Below are 22154 nucleotides of genomic sequence, written 5' to 3' on the forward strand. Positions count from 1 at the left end.
ACACAATAGTTTAACAGGAATTTGAAATCGAATATGAATAGTCGAGTACTCGGTTTTCACCCAAGCCCATAGTCGAGTTCTGCAAACGATAGTAGCAACTAGTTCCGCGTTCTTTAGTGAAGATTTTCAATTTTTTCATGTCTCATTCGTAAACAAAAAAAGTACCCCGAGTCTTTGCTTTCTGTTTATTTTTTATCGGGTATTCCTTTGTGGCCTCCATATTCGTTTCGATGGGACGTTTTTCATTTTTTTCCAACGAACAACCAACCACGCTTGAAGCAGAGACGACAATCAACTCCTGAACACCTTGGAATTGGATAAGAATTGGACATTATTGGGCAATTGGACAGAATTATTAAAAACAGGTAAGAGTTGGACAGTATAGCCCAATGGAAGTCTAATTTAGAATGTAGACATTGCCGGAAAACCTTTGACACATATACATATACCATTTCAGAGAACGACTGACCAAGACAATCTTGGAAAAGTATACGGTTTCTGAGCAGAACTTTGTGGCGTACATGAAACTCTTCAATTAACAATTCTAATTTTCACTATGGAAGAGGAGATCATTACAAACATAACCTGCACAGTTTGTGGTGAAACAGACTTCGAACAGCGTGAGGGTTTTTACTATTGCCGAGAATGTGGTACCAAACAGGAGCAAGTGCGTCAAGTAGAGGTGGAAAATGATGATGATGCTTTCAATGAAACAACGACCACAAAACATACAAAAACCTTGAAAATCAATGTGGTCAAGGCAGAGAAACGTATGTCATTTTTAAAATCTCCTGAGTAGCTCTAACTTTAAATATCATCCTATTACAGCTCAACTTACCTCCTGGGAATGTTACAATTACATTTTACGAGGCTATGTCGAGGAATTACTTTCGTATGGTGCAAAAGAGGAACTCAAACTTATGGCCCTACAGGTATGGGCAGCCTATCTAAGGCGCATGGAAGTGGCCTTCTTTAATAAGAAACATGCCGATTTGCCCCGGCTGGGAGTACGTTATCTTGCAAAGTATGATATCTAATATTGTTACACTTTAAGGGAGAATATTAATTCTGTTTTAAAAATTTAGTGATGCAGAGACAATTTACAATCATGCCAAGCAGCGTAAGAAACGGAAACGTAGCAGTACAAAAAAAAACGATACGAGTGTTACCAGTGGCGGTGAAGAAATGAGCACAAGGAGTTGGAGACAAACAAAGGTAATCCATATTTTAAGTCTAATCATGCCAAGAAGTTTTTTTAAGGGATTTGGGTTTGATATGAGAACACTTGGAAAACAATAAAATGAAGCAGCAAGACTGAATTAATAAAGACCTTAGCACCGGAATGCATTTCAACGGTAAACCCAAATTATCCAGCTTTGTCAGCAAGGATTCCGAACGGAACGAAAAACAATTGCTGCTGTACACACAATAACCTTACATAGTTTTAAAGACCAACAAATAGGATTTTTTCATGTGTCTTTTAAAGGTTAAGAGACACCAACTATTTCAAGTCAGGGCTAAGAAATTTAGGATTTCAGTTCATTCAAGAACAGAGAAAAAATACAAACAGTAAAAGAGATGTGTGTAATAGATACTAAAACCCCTTGATTGGTGATAATATCGATGGTCTATAAAAAAGGAGCAAAATTGTTGATTGCCTTTTGAAGTATATATTAAAGGGCTGCAAGTGTGACATATTTCTCTATTTATGCCATGGAGAGAAAACGCTCGTCATGTTGTGCCCTGTTTGATCAAACGCATAACAGTACGTGACATCCAACCAAATGCTCGATGTCTCGTCATGTCGGTCAGGCTCAAACCCATCGTCATAACATGTAATGACCAATAAAAGGGGATGTTGAATAGTGCGTCATACAAAAATGTTCTACCACAAAAATTACAACAATAATGGAACAATTGCCAACGAGAAATACACACACGTAATGAAGGCAAATGCGCAAACGCTACCTGTTTTTCCGATATGTGAAAAATACAATTTTTGTAATAAAGTATTTCTTGGCGAATAATAACATATTTCAGGTACTTCTAATTGGTCCACACAAAATTTTCACATTTCGGCTATTGACGAAACAATCCAAAATGGCAATCATTATTAAAAAGAACTGATACATTTTCTTAATATTTCTGCCCTCAACTACGTCATAAAGAATATTTTTAATTATTGATTTCGTACTCACTTTTATATGTATGCCGTGTTTGTTACTTCCAAATTACAGCACACACAAAAACACATCCTCACCGTCGAAAGTAACACACACACACTCTCTCAATTTAAGCACACGTACACAAATGACACACAATTTGACGATGACACGGTTCGATGTTATCGTTGACACCCTGCATTTATGGAGAACACCATGCAAATATTCGAGTCAGCCATGCCACGATCGAACCTTAGACAATGGCACACATGAATCAAAATGGGGGATGTTGTTGGTTGTCATTGCCTATCAAATACATAGCGCATGATTGAGTAGACAAAGTCAGTGTGTCGAAAAAAGCATAATTCATACAATTCGTCTTGTGCAGGCCTTTAGTATATATTGCCATAATTAGTCTCTCTTTTCGTCCTCACAAGGCCTGTTGCATTCGATGTAAGAATTGTTCTAAAACTTTTCTTTTAGTATTTGACTAAACATTTGGCTAGATTTTTTTTCTTTTATACCACCAACGGCATTTTGAATCAAAGCATGAATCTGTTGCTCTGAAATTGTGGCAACGTGTCTGTGACATAGAGTTTGGAGGCTGGGAAACTAATATTAGAGCTAAATTACACTCTATGGTGACATATCACATTTTTATACCCTCTGTGCACCAGAAGGCTAATATCAGCCCAAATGAATTTCGGCATTTACGACTGAATTTATCCTAGAAAGTATCACTTCAAATTTGGTGTAAATCGGTTCAGGTATAGCTATAGCTCCCATATATATGTTTTATCCGATTTGGGGTTTAAAGTCCCTCACGCGCGTAATATGCATTCCACAACAATGATCTTTGGTACCAGTTATCAGATACAGCTCTGAAATAAGTGTATCAAATTTTATATATCTTCAACCGATTTCGGGTTAATTGTGCACCAAATGGTCAATATCAGTCCAAATGACCTGAATTTTGGCACATCTGACCGAATTCAGTCTAGAAGCAAGTACATTTAAATTTCAGATATAGCTATAGCTCCCATATATATGTTCCATCCAATTTGGTGTTTAAGTCCCTCATATTCGTAATATGCATTCTACAAAAATGACATTTGAGACCTGATGTGTTAAAGAGGTCGAAAATACCTCTGCCAAATTTTATCGAGATTAGATCAAATCTGGATATAGCTCCCATATATATCTTCAACCGATTTCGGGTTAATTGTTCAGCAAATGGCCGATATATGTCAAAAATTTTTGGTATATCCAATCGAATTCAGTCTAGAAGCAACTACATGAAATTTGGAGAAAATCGGTCCAGATATAGCTATAGCTCCCATATATGTGTTTCATCCGATTTGGTGTTTAAGTCCCTCATATTCGTAAAATGCATTCGACAACAATGATATTTGGTACCAGATATTTTATAGAGCTCAGAAATACCTTTGCCAAATTTTATCAAGAACGGCTAAAATTTAAATATAGCTCCCACATATATCCTTAATCCGATTTCAGGTTTATTGTGCAAATAATGACTAATATGAGCCCAAATGGAGAAACTTTGGGGACGTACCTTTCCATTTTGTGGAACCCGGCTCCGATATATATTTAATATAATCATTCTCGAAGTGATATAATGCACTCTATAGCAATGTTATTTGCTATAAAATTTAGTGAAAATCGATTCAGAATAGGATATGCCTCCTATATATTAGTTCTCACTGAGACCAAACTAAAACTGCTCTAAAGCCAAGTATTGATAGGTGCAATGATCTACTTCAATTAAATTGTTTTGTTACGGGAGCTCTACTAAATATGCATAGTGGTGTAGGGTATCATATAGCCGGTCCCGCCCAACTTTTGACTGGTTTATTTTGATATATAACAAAAAATCGATCCACTTAGTATCCGATAATTATTTCAGGCAATAAAATGCTTTTGCATACAAATCATTTATATATTTTTAAACGTTTGTGTTAGGCTTGAGCCCACAATTAATTAGAAATAAAATTGATCGGGGAATAACAAAGGCAAAAGCAAGAATTTCGTACGAGCTTCTGGTACAGTTTTGGGGCCATTGTGTTCGGGGACATTTCCAATTACACCTGAAAAAGAAGAGCATGAATTGTAGTAATATAAGAACAATCTGGATATTGAAAATACCATTATTAGGTGCTTCCTGCACTGGTCCATCTACGTTGGGTTCAGGAACCACTTTTGAAATGGAAAAAAAATATGTTGTTATTATACAAGGAAAGAAATGAATAATAAAATAAATACCATTGTCTTGGGAATCCTGTACTGGCCCATCTACATCATTTGGAGTTGCAGGCAATGCAGCGGCATTGGCGTAAACTGCGAAACAACAGATCGCTACGAACAATACAAAAATGTACGAACGCATTTTTTGGTTTCTGTTATTTGAAGTGAATAATGCTTCTTAAAAAAACCGAACAAATGTAACAATGTTTTGGTTTAGCTTGGTATTTATATTCTATTCATTTATTAAAAAACCAATATCTACGTGTTTATCCCACAACTCATCAATCATTTTGCAATGTCAAGTTTAAATCGTAACCAAAACAAAGTAATTACAAAGACATAGAAGTATATAGATGGGACAAGACAGAGCCAAGACATGGCAACCCTGTGAAAATACTTCTGTTGTTATGATATCGTAACAACATAATAGTTAGCAATGTTATGCGATTTAAGCCGCTTAGGCAATATGCAATTAATTTGGAAAGTCTATGGAATAGAATTTTGAAACACAATTTTTGGATTTTTCAAACTTTTGTTTGTCATATTTTTCTATAAATGTATTTTTGATATTAACATTTTCCTGTCATGAACTGTTATATAGATAGTATAGACACAAACCATTTGCTCAAAATGCATTTTGTCTAGTCTTTACCATTTTAGGTCTTTGGTAATTATTACAAAACTGAAGTTATTACATTTGCGTCACAAATCCAGTTCAATTTCCTATTTTAAAAGTTATGTTATTGCCAGAAGAATTTCCACAATTCTTCAATTTGTCTTCCATACAATAACGTCTATGTGTCTTATATTCATAGAATATCGTCCGCAATTTTTATTTTAATGAATATTCGTTATATTTTTTCACTTATGGGAGGCCAATGTAGATTTTTATTGAAGACTACTCATAAAACTTTTACAGATGAAAACCTTTGTTATATGACCATTCATGCTTTTTATAGACGATCTTCTATGATTCTTTAAAAGTGCTTTTATGCGTAGAAGTTTTTTTTTTGATGGATTTTATAGAGAAGTTAAGGTTTGGTCAAATATTCTTAGATACGAACTATTACACACAAGAGTAGAGATAGTTTAAAAATTAGAAAATATTGATAATATGAGCGACTCATCCTCGTTCGTTAGGGTAAGAACAATAACGTTCTTCCCCTTGCTATTTTAAAATGATGTGCTATTGCTACTGTTATATACTCTAACTAATTATTATGTGGTATTTCCTTCTTAATATTCTCCACAATCCCTAAGCATTCCCAGCCAGTTCGAAGATCAAAAAACCTTTGATCAGAAGATAACCTTTGACTCGTCCTTATCACAGCACATGTCCTGGACAGCTATATACAGCGTAATATTGCAGAACTGGAGAAAACATTGCATCGGTCCTTTATCAAACTCACCTAACGTCCCTGATCATTTGCTTGGGTTCTGCTTTAGAAATGACTGAAGTATTTCTGCTTCCTACCCAGTTTTCCTTGGAGTTGATCCGCCACTGGCTGAAAAGCTGCAAGTTTATTGTGATATACGCATTTAGCGCATAAAGATCTGCAAGTCGGGTTCTGCATTTATACATAGATTTAAAAATTAAGATTCTCTGATAAACTGTGGCGAAAGATGGGTAAATAGAATGGTTTAGGTGACTTCTACCTTTTTACTGGTGGCAGAAGATGTGGAGTATACATAGGATGTCTTGGAGACATGGCTCGGCAAGTCCATCCTTGCAAGCTTGGGTTGAGGTTCTATTGATCAATAAGAGTTTGATCAGCAGGAGCGTTGATACGCGCCTGATTTCTGCATTTTGACTAGAACTTTTTAGCTTGAAAATCTGGCTCACTAAGCAAGTTAAAGAGAGTTCAGCTTAAACCATTTTAGTTGGGTTATCTATCAGTAGGGGCAGGCCGTACGTTGGTTGAAGTGGCCACATCCTCAGCCGGTGTGTTTTTTGACACCAACAGGAATTGTCCTTCGGTCGAAGATGTCTTTATTGAGGTCGGCTACCCAGGGAGAGAAATTCAAAATGCTATTATCTCTTTGGAACCTGTGAGTATTTACGAATCAAACAACTTCCTTTTAACTATCTCTCTCTCTCTCTTTCCGATATAACAAAAGGATTTTAAACAACAAAATTCCTGCTAAAGCTTGCCAACCCTTTATAGTCCCTATTTGTGCCTAATAATCACATGACCCTCTTAATCAGATCTACTCCTTCGATGGTGTATTGCGATGCGACGAACTCGTCGTCTTTTTTGACTTCTGCGCTTCTGTAAATAGCTTCCCCACTCATCGTTCTTTGAAAAGGCTTGGTTGACAAATGTCTGATCACTTTTTATACCCTACACCACAAGGTGGTCAGGGTATTATGTCTTTGTGCATTTGTTTGTAACAGGCAAAAGGAAACGAGATAGACCCATAGTTCCTTTTGATGATCTGCATAGAATCACTTTCTGAGTTGATTTATGCATGTCAGTCCGTCTATCCGTCCGTCCTTCTGTCCATGTATTCTTGTGAACAAAATGCAGGTCGCATTTATTATCCGATTGAGATGAAATTTTGCAAACAACATTTGTTTGGCCCAAGGACGAACCCTATTGAAATTGGAGATAATCGGTAAAAATTTAGATATAGCTCCATATATATCTTCGTCCGATTTGCCTTTTATTGTGCACCAAACGTATAATATCTGCCCGAATAATATGGAATTTTGCACATACAACCAAATTAGGCCTCAAAATAAGTATGCCAAATTTGATCGAAATCGGTTCAGATATAGCTATAGCTACCATATATATTGTTCATCCGATTTGTTATTTTTGTCCTCCGCAGCCGTAATATGCACTCTGTAACAACAATATTTGGGGAAATATATCAAATGCAGCTCAGAAATACCTTTGCTAAATTTTATCGAGATCGGTTCGCATTTGGATATAGCTCCCATATATAACTTCGTCCGATTTACCATTTATTGTGCACCAAACGTCTAATATTTGTCCAAATGGGATGGAATTTGGCACATACGACCGAATTTAGTCTAGAAGGTAGTATGCCAAATTTGGTGAAGATCGGTTCAGATATAGTTATAGCTCCCATATATATTGTTCATCCGATTTTTTGTATTTGTTACCCACAGCCGTAATATGCACTCCGTAACAACGATATTCAGGGAAATATATCAAATACAGCTCAGAAATATCTTTGCCAAATTTTATCGAGATCGGTTCAGATTTGGATATAGTTCCCATATATATTTTTATCCGATTTCAAATTTATTTCGCACCAAATGGGCAATACAAGTCCGAATTTAAAAGATAGAAATGCTTCGGAATATTTAGTCCTTTGAACTTTAAATTATAATTATAATCATAGCGTGTATGATTGAATTCTCCCATAAAAACTTTTAATTATTAAGTGGAGCTCAACTAAATTAGCAAAGTGGTGTAGGGTATCATAAAATCGGCCCCGCCCGACTTTAGGACTTTCTTTACTGGTTTGTCTATTGAAGCTGCCATTTACCGCATTGTGATCTATGTAAGAAAGGTCTTCTCTGTCCAAAATTAGGTTGCTCGTTGCATTTTATTGTGGCCAAAGGATGATTTATTATTTAGGGTCGATAGCGTTAGACAGTGAAGATGACGATGCACGTCATAGTAAATAAATCATATAAATAATCAATTAGACGGAAATCTTGTCGAGATTTATCGATTTGGGATGGAATTAACTTTGCTATCCGTTAATACAAACAATTAAAATGATATATTATTTCTTCGTTTATTTCGTTTATTATATTTTTGAAATTAGCATAAAAATCCGGTCCAAGTATCGCCTTTAAATTTCCACGTTTTCAAGTCATATTTAAGAGAAATAAAATTGATCGGGAAACAGTAGAGGTAGCAGAAGGAATAGGGTACGACGTTGTGGATTAATTTTTTCATTATCCTGAATTTGTGGTTCATCTTCATCTAAAGTATTAAAATTTAAACATTATATTTTATGTTTATAAACAATATAACTTACTATTTTGTTCGACTATATCATCTGTTATTATTTCATTGCGATTTTCTTCAGAATATTCTGGCAGTGCAGCTGCATTGGTACAAACAACCAAACAGCAAATTACCGCAACAAGAACTATGATAAAAGTACGCATTTTTGAACAATGTTGTTATTTCAATGTTGTGCCCGAAATAGTTGATGGCTTGCTTTAACATCGCAGGCCTTTTATACAAAACATACCTTGGGTTCGCATAATTTGTTTTTATTGTTATCAATGTCCTAGAATATGCTCATCAATCATGTTTCATGGTTAAATATTGAAAGAAAATTAATTTTACGTTACTCAATTTTGTTTCTAATTATGGATTAGCAAATAATCTCATCTCGAGATTAACAACATATCTTAAGAGAAAATTCTGTTAGGTAAAGAAAGTACTATATGTAAAAATTCGTGGCAAATTAAAATGATTGCTATTTGGCATAAGGGTCATATTTGGTGTGAAGATATGCTAGAGGACCTGATTTTTTGAAATTCGTATTATTGGGTTTAGGGTTTAGGTTGGAAATTCGAGTGCATACTTTTGATTCGTTGTTAAAAGCGGGAAGGGGAAATTAGAACAATGCTGAGAATATAGAAGATTAAAAAAAAATTGCAAATTGCAAAACTACTGCAAATTTGAGGAACCAACATCTTATCATTGAGCGACCTTTTACTTTATTTGTCACACATGACATATATGATTTTTATGAGCGGATAAAGAGGACCTTCCTTCATAATCAGTCAAATTTTGCTATGTAATTGTATACCACATCAATTCGGATTGAAAACAAGGGGTCTAAAACTATTGAATTTATTTTAGGTGTGTTGTGTGGTGAAAGCAATTTGGCAGTTACATTACAGAGAGTTTGCAAATTGTTATTGGGAAGAATCTCTCATTAATACTTGTAAGTTTGATCAGTGAAATCCAGGTTTAATTTTAACTGAAATATACCTTTATTAACATTCCGGCCGTCTGTTTACACTTCTTGAAATTTTTTTGTGTAAACGCTAGTTTTTACAGCCTTAGCCATGTTTCTACGTTTATAATGGTTTTAGAGCCTCTGTCTCTGGAGCCAATCCAGCTATGTCCATCATTCCTCAGGATAACACTCGAAAGAATGATCTGATTTCGTCCAAATTGATACATCGCAATTTTTTTAACAAATTTTAAATTTTCTGATACTTTCTCAAAATTCGAGAAAGTTTCGCAATTTTTCAATATAAGACTTAGTTCAAATGTGAGAATTAAAAACATTCCTGTGCCTTCCCCACAGATATAATTTGAAATCAAAAAAGAACTAGTATATGGGAGGCATAGCCTATCCCGAATCGATTTCCACTATATTTCACTGAAGCTCTTTTACCCATTACAGTACATGATATGACTTTGAGTACATGATATGCCTTATATCGGAGTTATAGCAATATCTGAACCGACTTTACACCAAAATTGTCGTATATGCTTCCAAATTTGCCATAATTAATCCTATTTGGCTGATATTTGGTGCACAATACTTAAATCTGAACCGATCTCATCAAAATTTGGGTGTATCTTATGTGTGGTAAATTTCGCAATATCATTGCTGTGGAGTGCATATTACGGATGTGAGGGACTGAAATACCAAATCGTATGAAGATATACAGAGTGAGATGAAAAAACTGCAACCAACTTCAGACTGCTGTCATTTCTAAGCCAGCCAGCTAGCATTTTGGTGTGAATTTTCCAGAAAAATGTTATTCGTGATGGAATTCAAGCGTGATAGTATAATTTCTTTATATTTGGCTGGAAAACCACAAGTGACTATCGTTAGAGCACTCCAGCATTTAAACGTGAATAAATCTTATGTGTTTCGAACCATCGTAGACGTCAAGGAAGTGGACGGAATAAAACAGCAACATCAGCAGATATGGTTCGAAAAGTAAAGAAGCGACTTGGTCGAAACCCGCGTCGCAGTGGCCGAAAAATGTCTCGTGATCTAAACATATTGCAGTATTCCATTCGGCAAATATTGAAAAATGAGCTCGGGGTAAAGCCATTGAAATTCCAAAAAGTGCAGGGACTTACACCGCAACAGAAAGAAAATAGACTCAAAAGAGCTAAAGAGTTGCTTCGCTTGGCCGAAAGTGGTGAACTGCCGAATTTGGTTTTCTCTGATGAAAAAAATCGTTGTCCAGCAGCTTATAACAAATAAAATGATCGTGTTTACTTGCCAAAGAGGTCAACTGAAAATGTGCACCTTCGGTTGGCCACCACAAGTCAAGCGTCGGCCATGGTGATGTTGTGGGCCGCCATAACAGAATAAATGTCGAATATTATCGCGAAAATATTCTGAAGTGTGTATTAAAGCCTTGGGCACGCAAACATTTTGGCCGCAGACCTTGGACATTCTAGCAGGACTCAGCACCATCGCACTCAGCACGCAACACCCATAAATGGTTACAAAATGAGGTTCCTCGCTTCATTTCCAGCGCACAATGGTCACCAAAATCTCCGGATACAAATCCTTTGGACTATAGCGTCTAGAGTATTTTGGAAAGCAAGGATGACAATAAAAAATTACCAAAGTTTCGATCACCTCAAGCAAGCGCTTCGCCGGGAATGGGCCAAAATACCACAGAGCAACATTCGGGCAGCGTGTGACGGTTTCATTGGCCGTTTGGTGACCAATTCGAACAAATCTAAACTTATTTTAAATTTTGATGCTATTTCCGACATTTTTTTCTTTCATTCAATAAACTTTAAAAATATGTAAAAATTATGGCGTTTGACTTTGTTGCAGGTTTTTTATCTCACCCTGTATTTTGTGACCTAGAGTATAATTTTTATACAAATAATTTTATAAAATATTTTGACTAGCTACCATCCTGTTTGAAAAGAAATTTTTAAGATGTTTTGAAGAAAGGAACAAAAAGACCACTTTGGTGACTTGTTTGAGGGTTAACATTTTTCACTAACATCACACAGTCCTCCTTATCGGTATTGGTAATATTGCCGATGACACTATACACCCAAAATTCAATGATTCCAGGGAATTTGTGTGCTTATTTCTCTTTCGTGGCGAGCTTAATGATTTGAAATTTGTAGTTAAAAAGAAAGCCATATAGACACTATCACACATTCACCACACCAGAAACCCTGTAAATTCGACTCACGTTTTACTAGCAATTCTTTTCACAGCAAAGCTTTTTTTATAGTGATGGATTTTATTGTTCACAACGACAAAGCGTACACTTGCTGCTGTATAAAGACGGGTTAATGGCTCTGAACGTTGACACGACAACTTCTAGTTGGTTGCACACCGAGGTTCAAATCCAAAAGTAGGCTCGGCTTAATTTTTTAATTTTCGAGTTTTTTATAAAGGCGAGGATCATATGTATATGGTTAATACTCTTATTTATATTTTGCTTAAAAAAAATTGTACTGAACGATGTTTAGAAAATTTGAAAAAAATTTGGAAGAGGGGGGAATTTCAGGTTACTTTGTCATGTAAACATTCAAAATGGCGATACATGTGCCTTCTATTTTAAGCTCAATCTGTTTTTCCTGCAATTATTTTCTATGTTATAATCAAACACCCTTAATAAAATTCTAAGAAAAAATAACCATTGCGAATGTTACAAGTTCGACTTGAACCTTGCATTCCTCAATCGATTTCTATGAAATAAAAAAACTAGGCCTATGTTGTTGTAAATTATATAAAAAAAATTAATATCGAAAAAGAAATAAATAAAAATACAAAACATTTTCACAAATTTTTACGGTAAAATATACAATTTGAAACATTAATGTTAATGTTTTCTAAGAACCTTGTAACTCATTAGAAATACTTTTCAAAGAACCACATAGCTCAATACAATTAACCCAAATAGATATGGTACGTCGTAAGAAGTTGTCAACAACATATGCAATATTGGAACTTTTACTATTGGATCTAATGTTGCGTTTCTAGTATTTAAAGGCCACATAAATATCGAAAAGTTACAACTTTCAGATAACAATTCCTACACATAACATTCAACAGTCAAAATGCGTTCTTTAGTTTTCTTTTTGCTCGCCGCAATTTGTTATATGTGCGCTAAAACTAATGCTGCATCACTGGCGGATTCATTCGAAAATCATGAAAATGTTATTGATGTACCAACAAGTGATGCCATCAATGGGGGTAAGTGAAAATATTTTTAAATTTAAAATTTATTAATATTTTATTTTTAATTAATTCTAGAATATCCTATGAGGATCCCAATCCATAAAGATTCGCCCGAAAAACGTACACTATTTTTACTTTTACCACTGCTGTTCCCCAATCAATTTTATTTCTAAACTTCTTGCACTTTGACATTTGAGTATGGACCTCTTGGAAGCATTTAATAATAAAAGATGTTTTTTTTATTTAAAAAAAAGTTGTATTTTAAGTATGGTTTTGGTCCAGGTTATAGTATGTAATTGATGTGTATATATAAAAGACCGTCTGTTTCTGAAATATAATTCTACGCTCAGAATGCATATCAGCGAGATTTGTTAACCCCTCAGTCATATGGCTACAATGTCAAATGATATTGATTTGATAAACAATGTGCCGAATCAAAAATTTTTTATAACTTATGTTTTTGGACGAAAATTGGACGAATCGTAATATTTCCTAACCGATATCGAGTCGAACTTAGTACATTGTGATATTTTGTACGATTCTTTAAAATTTCGTGTCAATATTTTTGTTGTTGTAGCAGTTTTAACATGCTCCGTTGTTTGTTTTCTGACTAATCCGGTTCTTCCTCAATGTCCAGGTTTAGGAATTCTGCTACCATTATGGGCTGTAGCCAGAGATCCTCTGGACGGAGTTGGGTAGGTTTGGCTGGACAATTAAACAGGTGCAGCGTAGTGTGTGGGCCTGTATCGCACGCTGGGCAGGCGTTACACACATCTTCGTCAATTCGTGCCCAATACGAATTGAGACGGCGGCACCATCCTGAACGTAGTTGGACCAAAACTACCCTGGTTTGCCTTGGCAGCCGACGTTCTTCAGCTACAATGGATGGGGGGTGTACTCCATTCATTCATACTGTAATTATTAACTACCTCTGCGACTGCATCAGTATGAATGCTATTCAGACCCGCTTGATAGGCTTCATGATCTAGGGGCTATCTCTTATATCACTGGCCCTCTCTCTCTAGATCATGCAGGTCCTTCCTGACACGCCTGGGTGGGGGAGTTCTATCCACTATATGGTGGTTAGGGTGACTCCCACGATAACACCCAAGCAGGTACTGCAACGAAAGCATATGATTATGCTCACGTAAGGGAAGAACCTTCGTCTCCTCATGTAAATGGTCCACAGGAGTCATGAAGAGGCACCCTGTTGCAGAACATATACATGTTCAATATGTTTGTCTATACAAGAACTGAAAATGGAATACGTCGGCGTACACGTTCAGGATTTTACCATTTTTTCACACCCACGTTTTATTTTTAAGGGGAATATAAATGTGTAGGACAGTAAGAGCATTTCTATATCTGCTACTAGCAAGTACCCGCTACTTCGTCAACGAAAATGTCCACCTTAGAATTTTAGATATGTTCCAACAGTTCGTGTTAGGACCTTGGCAACAGTTTGACAACATTTTTTAATTAAAACTTCAACCATTGTACTAAATTTTCAGACTTTCATGGCTTTTCCTATTCGGAAAGAATAATATGAGACACATCAAAATTCTTCAAAATCTTTCCTTTTTAACTTCACCGAGGAGGATATTAGTAAAACAATGGGCTCGCATCCAATTTTATAGCCCAAAACTATTCAACGTCTCCATATGTATCAGAATTTCAGCTCTATTCCTTCCCCCAATACCAAAACTAGTTCCATTTAGTACTTTTCGAACAATTACCACCACCACCAGATCTCAAAACCAGATACCAGCCACTACCACCACTCTAGAAGACCTCTGTCAATTTTTCAAACCTGGAGTTAGAACCGGATTAGCAAAATTCGAACAATACATATGAAGCTGTTACAACAACCGGTCCCCAGCAGAGACGATAATTAGGTCCCTTTGGAATTCCATCTCTACCCCTTCACCTAATACCCATTTTTGTAGCACTTAGTACACATTTCTAAAACCACCATATCCATATCTCGATTCAAGGTACCAACAGAGACGTAAATATCAAAATTTGTGGATTCCAGACCCATCCCTTCACCCCACACCAAATTCATTAACATTTAGTACTTTTCAAATACAGGGTGAGATAAAAAAATGCAACAAAGTCAAACGCCATAATTTTTACTTTTTTTTTTTGAATTTTATTGAATGAAAGCAAAAAATATCGGAAATACCATCAAATTTTAGAATAAGTTTAGATTTGTTCGAGTTGTTCACCTTTGGCACGAATTATGGCCTTCAAACGGCCAAGAAACCGTAACACGCGGTCCAAATGTTGCTCTGCGGTATTTTGGTCCATTCCCGGCGAAGCGCTTGCTTGAAGTGATCGACACTTTGGTATTTTTTAGTGCCAACCTTGCTTTCCAAAATACTCCAGACACAATGGTCCAACGGATTGGTAACCGGAGTTTTGGTGGCCATTGTACGCTGGAAATGAAGCGAGGAACCTCATTTTGGGGCTTGCTGAGTGGGATGGTGCTAAGTCCTGTTAGAATGTCCAAGGTCTGCGGCCCTCCGGAATATTTTCGCGATAATTATCCGCACTTATTCTGATGCCACGGTCGAATTATACGAGCGGAGAGCGAACATCGGCTGTTAACCCGGCTGTTTTTAACAGCTGTCGGACGAGTGGCTTAGAAATGACAGCAATCTGAATTTTGTTTAACTTTGTCATTCCGTTTGTAACTCCTCGAAATACTCATGTCAGACCCAACAAAGTATATATATTCTTGATCAGCGTAAAATTCTAAGTCGATTTAGCAATGTCGTCTGTCTGTCTGTTCGTCTGTCGGTTGTAATCACGCTATCTTTCGAACGAATTGAGATAGAAGGCTAAAATTTTGCACACATGTTTATTTTTTCAGTAGACAGGTTAAGTTCGTAAATGGGCCATGTAGGTCCACGTTTTCATATAGTCCCCATATAAATGTATCTCCTTATATTCGGTATTTTGATGATTTTAGCGACATTATTCAACGGAATTTTTTCAAATTAGGTATTTGAAGTTCGAAAGGATACTTCAGCCCTAGACAGAAAATTGTCTGTGCAGGTCCACGTCTTCGTATAGCCCCCATATAATGGTACCTCCCTATATTCGGTATTTTGATGATTTTAGCGACATTATGGACCGGAATTGTTTAAAATTTGGTATTTGAAGTTCGTAATGGATACTGCAGCCTTTGACAGAAAATTGTCTGTGCAGCTCTACGTCTTCGTATAGCCCCCATATAACGGTACCTCTAACGACTACAAGGACCCCAAACAAACGACACATTTTTAAGGATTTTATTTTTTGAAAAATTCCAAATTCGTTCCAAAGGGTGGAGGGTATTCAAAGTTCGGCCCGGCCGAACTTACTGGTTTTTAACTTGTTTCATCTCACCCTGTATAGTACACATTTATGAAACCACCTCCATGTGTCCCGGCTACACATGAATACAATACAAAATTACAATACCTAATACAAAATTTTAGATTTAAAGCGCTATCTGTTCACCCAATACCAAATTGAACCAAATTAGTACCATTTCGCACACTTAGTACACATTTCAAATACCACGTTCAAAAACCTAATTTATTTTTCAACAATGATTCTCATACCAATATTCTTAGCTGTATCCGTTCACATAGTACCATTTTAAAAGTTTAGTACCATTTTAGAAATTTTTATCAACCTTTAAGTTCGAATTTCCTAAATTCCTTTGGCATTTCAGAATTCTAGCTCATTCCGTTTGTCCAATACCTAGTATTAAATTTTTAGTACTTTTCGTACTCTCTATGTACGAATTTCCAAAAATCCAGCCGAGAAAGTGCTAAAGCTAGAATGGCTACATCTTGAAATTTTTACGAGGGTCAGTCTTGGTGCGTAGTTATCACACGTACAATGTGGCGTTAAAGTAAACTTCCGATGTTTTTTGGCTGTAATTAAGACATTAGGGGCCAATTGTAAAATGTATAGCATTTTCTGATAGGAGGATTTCGTTTGCCCCTCCTGTATATATAGGCTTTATAATATATCAAATTTTTCAGTTTATAACAGATTTCAAATTAATTATATTTCTTATATCATATCCTTCTTTTCAGAGAAAACTCAATGAATCCATTTATTCCAGCGCTACATCGATGAGTTCTACCTCTGCAAACACCAATAAGGCAATAAGACTGAATTTCAGCATGAAAGCAAGAAAAATTCTGAAAAAGAAAATGCCGGTGAAACATTTGCTGCGCCATGAAATGGACAGCGAAGGCCAATTGGAGTGTCATAGTCAGCCCAAAGTTAAGGAGCTTAAATATCAGGAATATTCCGTCATGGTGATGAGCATTAAACAAATCTACAGCATTTTAGCTATAGCCCTAAATTTGATCGGTGACGATATGCAATTAACAGATCTGTTGCGTTTTATTGAAGAAGGTCGCATTGGTCGGAAGAATATCTTACAATATTTTCCAGAAAATATCGTTGCAGGTGGTAAAGGACTGTTGAAGAAAATTAATTTCTATAAATTTCCAGAGAAATATAAAGAAAAGGTAAGTTCTTGCACTTGCTAATGTCAAGAAGACTGAGATTAACAATCGTTATTTTGTTTGTGCAGGGGTTTCGGTTTCACACAACCTTGTTTGCCAAAAATATTGGCATAAAACGATTCCAGACACCGGACATGATTGCTTTGGTCCAAAGATATGTAACAGAGTTGTGTTTGCCTCAAGATATAGGGATATACGCCGAGCGTTTAATTAATTTTTTGCCACCACAATTTGCAACACGTACTGCCTGCTACCCAGCATACGAAGCCAGAGCAATGGCCTATATAATTTTCATATTGAAACTGTTTTTTGGTCTTGATGGTCAAAAAGAAAAACGCATTTCACAGGCTGCCAAAAAACTCAATCTCAAGATTCAGGAACTTAATCACAGAAATCGCCAAAATCGACCCAAGCTCTTCGTTTGGGATGAATGGGTAAAATATATAGAAATGCGCAAAATCATTGTGTCGCGATTCAATACAAGTTTCGCTAAACAATTCGATCAGTGTCAAAGTACCGAACAACTGCTGAATGAAATGGAAGAGAATATAGACCATGAAGAGGAACAGGATCGATTAAGTGACGAAAAGGAAAAATATCCAATGTGTAAACAAAAAATGGAGAGTTTCAAAAAATTGTTTGAATCGTTTTTGCAAAATTATAAAGAGACCATGAATACACCAAAAGCGACATCAGATTTCTTAACGGAACACAAGATTGAATTCAAACCAACACTCACCCCGGCCCATTCATATTTCAAAACCATTTTACTGCATTACGATAACTACATGTCCTCGTCAAATGTTGCACCCACATCCAACAGTTTTCAAATACCCTATTTTATGCGTACAGATCACTCACAACGTGACATAAACTCGTATGTAGAAGTGAAGCCTTTAATAGAATATTTTCAAAATAATCACAAAGAGTTGAGAGTCATCAGATTAGAGGCTAATCCAAATCGTGAACGTGTTGGCATTTTTAAAGTTCCCAAACAAATATATCGACGTTGTCGTAAACAAATGGCATGTTTCGACGTATCGGACGCTGATTGGAAGCAAAAAACTAAAGAAGAACTTAAAGTGCACACAGATGATCTGAATTGGAAAACAGAATTTGAAAGTTATCAGGAGTCAGTTTTAAAGCGAATTGAGGAATACAATAATAGTCTTGCGATACAGCAGAGTATGGACCAGAGAGAAGAAGCAATTGCTAGTTTTGAAGTAAGTGTGTATAAACTTTAATTTAATTTTTTTGTTTTTTAACCTTGGCTGATAGGTTTCCTGATTTTTGTTGCGTACTGGAATAGGATTCTTAGTTCGTATGCAACGCATTTGAATTTTGGAAGATGTCCAAGTTTTAAAAAATTCTAAAGTTGCAGAAATTTGCTAGATAATCCTTGTGTCCAATATCTCCTTCATTTCACCATTAGCAAACTATTTCAAATGTCCTGGTGTTCCCGTCCTTGAAAGAGCCCTACCAGCTTGCTAAGCACCAGTATGGTTTCAAATGGGCGCATAACACATTAATAACTTTGCGAAAGAGAACTAATAATTATTTTTTTCCAAATCTCTGAAGTTAAATGTTTTCATGTATCTGAGAGCTAATTGGTATAACATTCAAATGGACGTTTTCTCCACGATGTCGCACAGTGGAATGTGTTAACAAATTTTAAGAAAATGTTCATTTTTATTTTCAAAAGTCCAAAGTGAATTGTTCGATTTTTTAATATTTCTGGGACTACTCTTTCCCAGGCTTTCAATGGTACTTTCCATATGGATATACTCCCACAAAATTTTCACAGTTTTCAAAATTTTACATATTTTGAAACTACTCGCCTGATTTTTCAATGGTCCATATGGTCCTATTCCATATAGACCTATTCCATATGGACCCATTCAATATCGACCTATTCCTTCTAGATTTCGGACAATAGGATATGAATGTTTCAGCTTTTTAGAACTCTGAGAGTGCTCTAGCCAGCATTCCAATGTTAGTTTCTGAACTTAGCACCTCTGCCTAACGCACCCACGGTGTCAAATTTCCTAAAATAATATACAAGGTGAGATGAAAAAACTGCAATTAACTTCAGACTGCTGTCATATCTAAGCCACTCGTCCGACAGCTGGTAAAATTATTCCAGCGACCGCTCAATATGTTGTTTACAAGCGTACAAAAGCTTTTTGGTGAGCATTTTCCAGAAAAAAAGTTATTCGTGATGAAATTCAAGCGTGATAGTGTGATTTCTTTATATTTTATCGTACCATCGTCCGTTACGGTGATACTGACCCTGAGCGTAGCCCGACGTCAAGGAAGCGGACGGAAGAAAACAGCAACATCAGCAGAAATGGTTCATAAAGTAAAGAAGCGACTTGATCGAAACCCGCGTCGCAATTGCCGAAAAATCGCTCGTGAGCTGAACATATTGCAATATTTCATTCGGCAAATATTAAAAAATGAGGTCGGGGTAAAGCCATTTAAATTCCAAATATTGCAAATAGTGTGGGCCGCCACAACAGCCGATGGTCGCTCTCTGCTCGTTTTAATCGACCATAGCATCAGAATAAATGCCCAAAGCCTTGGGCACGCAAACATTTTGGTCGCAGACCATGGATATTCCAACAGGACTTAGCACCATCGCAATCAACACGCGCCACCCAAAAATGGCACAATGGCCACCAATATCTCCGTATACCAATCCGTTGGACTATTGTGTCTGGAGTATTTTGGAAAGCAAGATTGGCACTAAAAAATACCAAAGTTTCGATCACCTTAAACAAGCACTTCGACGAAAATGGCCCAAAATACCGCAAAGCCACATTCGGGCAGCGTGTGACGGTTCCATTGGCCGTTTGAAGGCCATAATTCGTGCCAAAGGTGACAAATTCAAACAAATCTAAACTTATTCTAAAATTTGATGCTATTTCCGACATTTTTTGCTATCATTCAATAAAATTAAAAAATTAAAGTAAAAATTATGGCGTTTGACATTGTTGCAGTTTTTTTTTATCTCACCCAGCATAAAACCTAACCAAAACTAATAGGTACCATCCATATAGACAAACCAACCAAGATCGCGCTCAGTAGGATATCTCTTATACCGAAAATTATATTAACCACCGTTTAAATTCGTTTTACAAGCACACATATTTATTTTTATCTGATGATAATAAAAACCTAAGCTTCAAATTTCTCCTTGATCCCATGTGCTAAAATACAATTTTAATTTATTTACGTACGTTCATTTCTTTTTTTGCAGAATACTTCACGAGTACACAATAATGTATCTTACATCAAAACAAACATTTCCGATCAACATAACAGTTTTTCCGAGATTCGAAGCTCCCACGATGTGTTCAGCGAAAATAATATGGATCCCTTGCCGGCAGACAGTGACATTGCAACACCACGTAGAAATTTGGGTATCATAGATATTTTTGCCAATATTGAAGATGAAGAGGCATTGTACTACAACAACGACCCAGATAGCAGCCAACAGGAAACTACAGATCCAATTGACTCATCAACAACTGATATTCATATTAAAAGTGAATTTATTCCGGAAAATAATGCCGACGATCTTCCAGAAATACTTAAATTCTATGTTTCAAATATGGACTGTTGGCTGTTGTTTGGTAATATTCTAATGTTAACAAAAGGCCAATTGGCTCAGTTGAAAAATAAAATTCCCTTGTCATGTATGTGGCTGCTAGAGACATGTGCCCAAACATTGGGCATGGAATGGTCCAAGGTGTACGAGCAGCTATTAGTTCTGGAAATGATGTTTTGCTTGGGCATCAATGACTTGGAAAGTGTCAAGGATTGTGTATATCTAAAATATAAATATCCCATAAAAGATTATCAGGTGGTAATAACAGCACATCGTGATATTTGGTGAATTTTTAGTTTTAAGAATTTAACGTTATACGTTTTACATTGTTTTTGTATGTATAAAACATTTTGTTGATACAAATATACAGACAGATACTGATACATGTGCCATGTAGTACTGATAATTTGTTTAATTTCTATTATTTTGAAATGGTGACCACAAAGTAATATACAAATAAGTTTTTCATTTTGGAACAAATGAATAATTCTACATTTTGGAAGAGACACCTTTTACATAATGTATATACGTTTTCTGTATCTTAAATTGTGGTTTCAAACATGGTACAATGAAGAGAAGGTAGGTCAACTTTGAAAAAATTGCAAGTATAGAGGTCTACCTGTTTGGCTTGTAATGTCAGAATTAGTATCAAAACAATAAAAAATCAAACAACTTGTTGCATTTATTTTGAATAAATAATTGAAAAACGCGAAAACTGAATGAAAGGTCAACACTTCTTTTAAAAATCATGTTCTATATATCTCTAAAGGATTATTTCGCTACAAAAACTCTAGATTTTGTCGATGCATACGTTGAAATAAACATTTTGAAAACATCCGAATTTGAATATTTTCTGAACAATTTTTTTGTTATTGAAAAGAAAACACATACATGAACAAATAAATATGGCATATTAAGCCAAGAAAGTAAAAAAAATAAAACTTATAAGGTATCATAGCCCTACCTTGATATCATTGTACCATGGTTTCAAATATGTACATAACAATCTGAATTGATTAGCTGAAAAATCTCTAAAATGTACGGTGACCTTAGTATAATATTTAAACCACACAGGAACCTTTAATAATACTGAATATACGACACTCTCGCTGTCTAAATAGTTGGAAAACGCGAATGTGTGGTACATGGAATACACATAAGATTTCAAAATGTAGTAGCCAAATTCGGACGGAACAGTTTTGTGGACTCATGCCAAAATTAAGTCCGATTTTTAAAATTCCCAAAATACCAAATTACAGCCAGTTCAGTTCAAGCATTTCACTAATTCCACAAATTCTAAATCCGATTGATTTGGTGAATTGCGAAAATCTTGTCATGCAGTGTTAATATGGCAACATAAGACGAATGGAATTTTTGTTTGAAAAAAAGTTGTTTTCA

At 35.8% G+C, this 22154-nt stretch overlaps 1 protein-coding gene and 1 long non-coding RNA gene across 3 annotated transcripts; one reads left to right on the forward strand and one right to left on the reverse strand.

Moving 5' to 3' along the window:
• The first annotated feature begins 221 nt into the window (after positions 1–221).
• On the forward strand, positions 222–21162 carry LOC101890644 (TATA box-binding protein-associated factor RNA polymerase I subunit B). 2 transcript variants are annotated; one of them, XM_059127915.1, is made up of 7 exons: positions 222–365; positions 458–770; positions 829–1024; positions 1086–1215; positions 16706–17149; positions 17215–18369; positions 20406–21162. In XM_059127915.1, the coding sequence occupies exons 2-7, from the start codon at positions 557–559 to the stop codon at positions 21042–21044; spliced, it is 2778 nt and encodes a 925-aa protein (XP_058983898.1). In that variant the 5' UTR covers positions 222–365; positions 458–556; the 3' UTR covers positions 21045–21162. The 2 variants fall into 2 exon arrangements, with proteins under 2 accessions (XP_058983898.1, XP_058983899.1); XM_059127916.1 differs by having other exon boundaries at positions 17215–18351.
• On the reverse strand, positions 8174–8921 carry LOC101889271 (uncharacterized). Its single transcript, XR_225733.4, has 2 exons — positions 8445–8921; positions 8174–8389 (listed from the first exon to the last, which is right to left on the reverse strand). It is a non-coding gene; the product is annotated as an uncharacterized LOC101889271 (long non-coding RNA).
• Positions 21163–22154: the final 992 nt, after the last annotated feature.

The sequence above is a fragment of the Musca domestica genome, unplaced genomic scaffold (genome assembly GCF_030504385.1).
Source record: "Musca domestica strain aabys unplaced genomic scaffold, Musca_domestica.polishedcontigs.V.1.1 49, whole genome shotgun sequence".
Lineage (NCBI taxonomy): Eukaryota > Metazoa > Arthropoda > Insecta > Diptera > Muscidae > Musca > Musca domestica.

Bases quoted from the DNA above. Each gene is read 5' to 3' on its own strand.
- LOC101890644 (XM_059127915.1), top strand. From the start codon at position 557: ATGGAAGAGGAGATCATTACAAACATAACCTGCACAGTTTGTGGTGAA. The intron at 1,216-16,705 runs GTAATCCATATT...CCTTCTTTTCAG, and splicing joins GGAGTTGGAGACAAACAAAG to AGAAAACTCAATGAATCCAT. The intron at 17,150-17,214 runs GTAAGTTCTTGC...TTGTTTGTGCAG, and splicing joins CAGAGAAATATAAAGAAAAG to GGGTTTCGGTTTCACACAAC.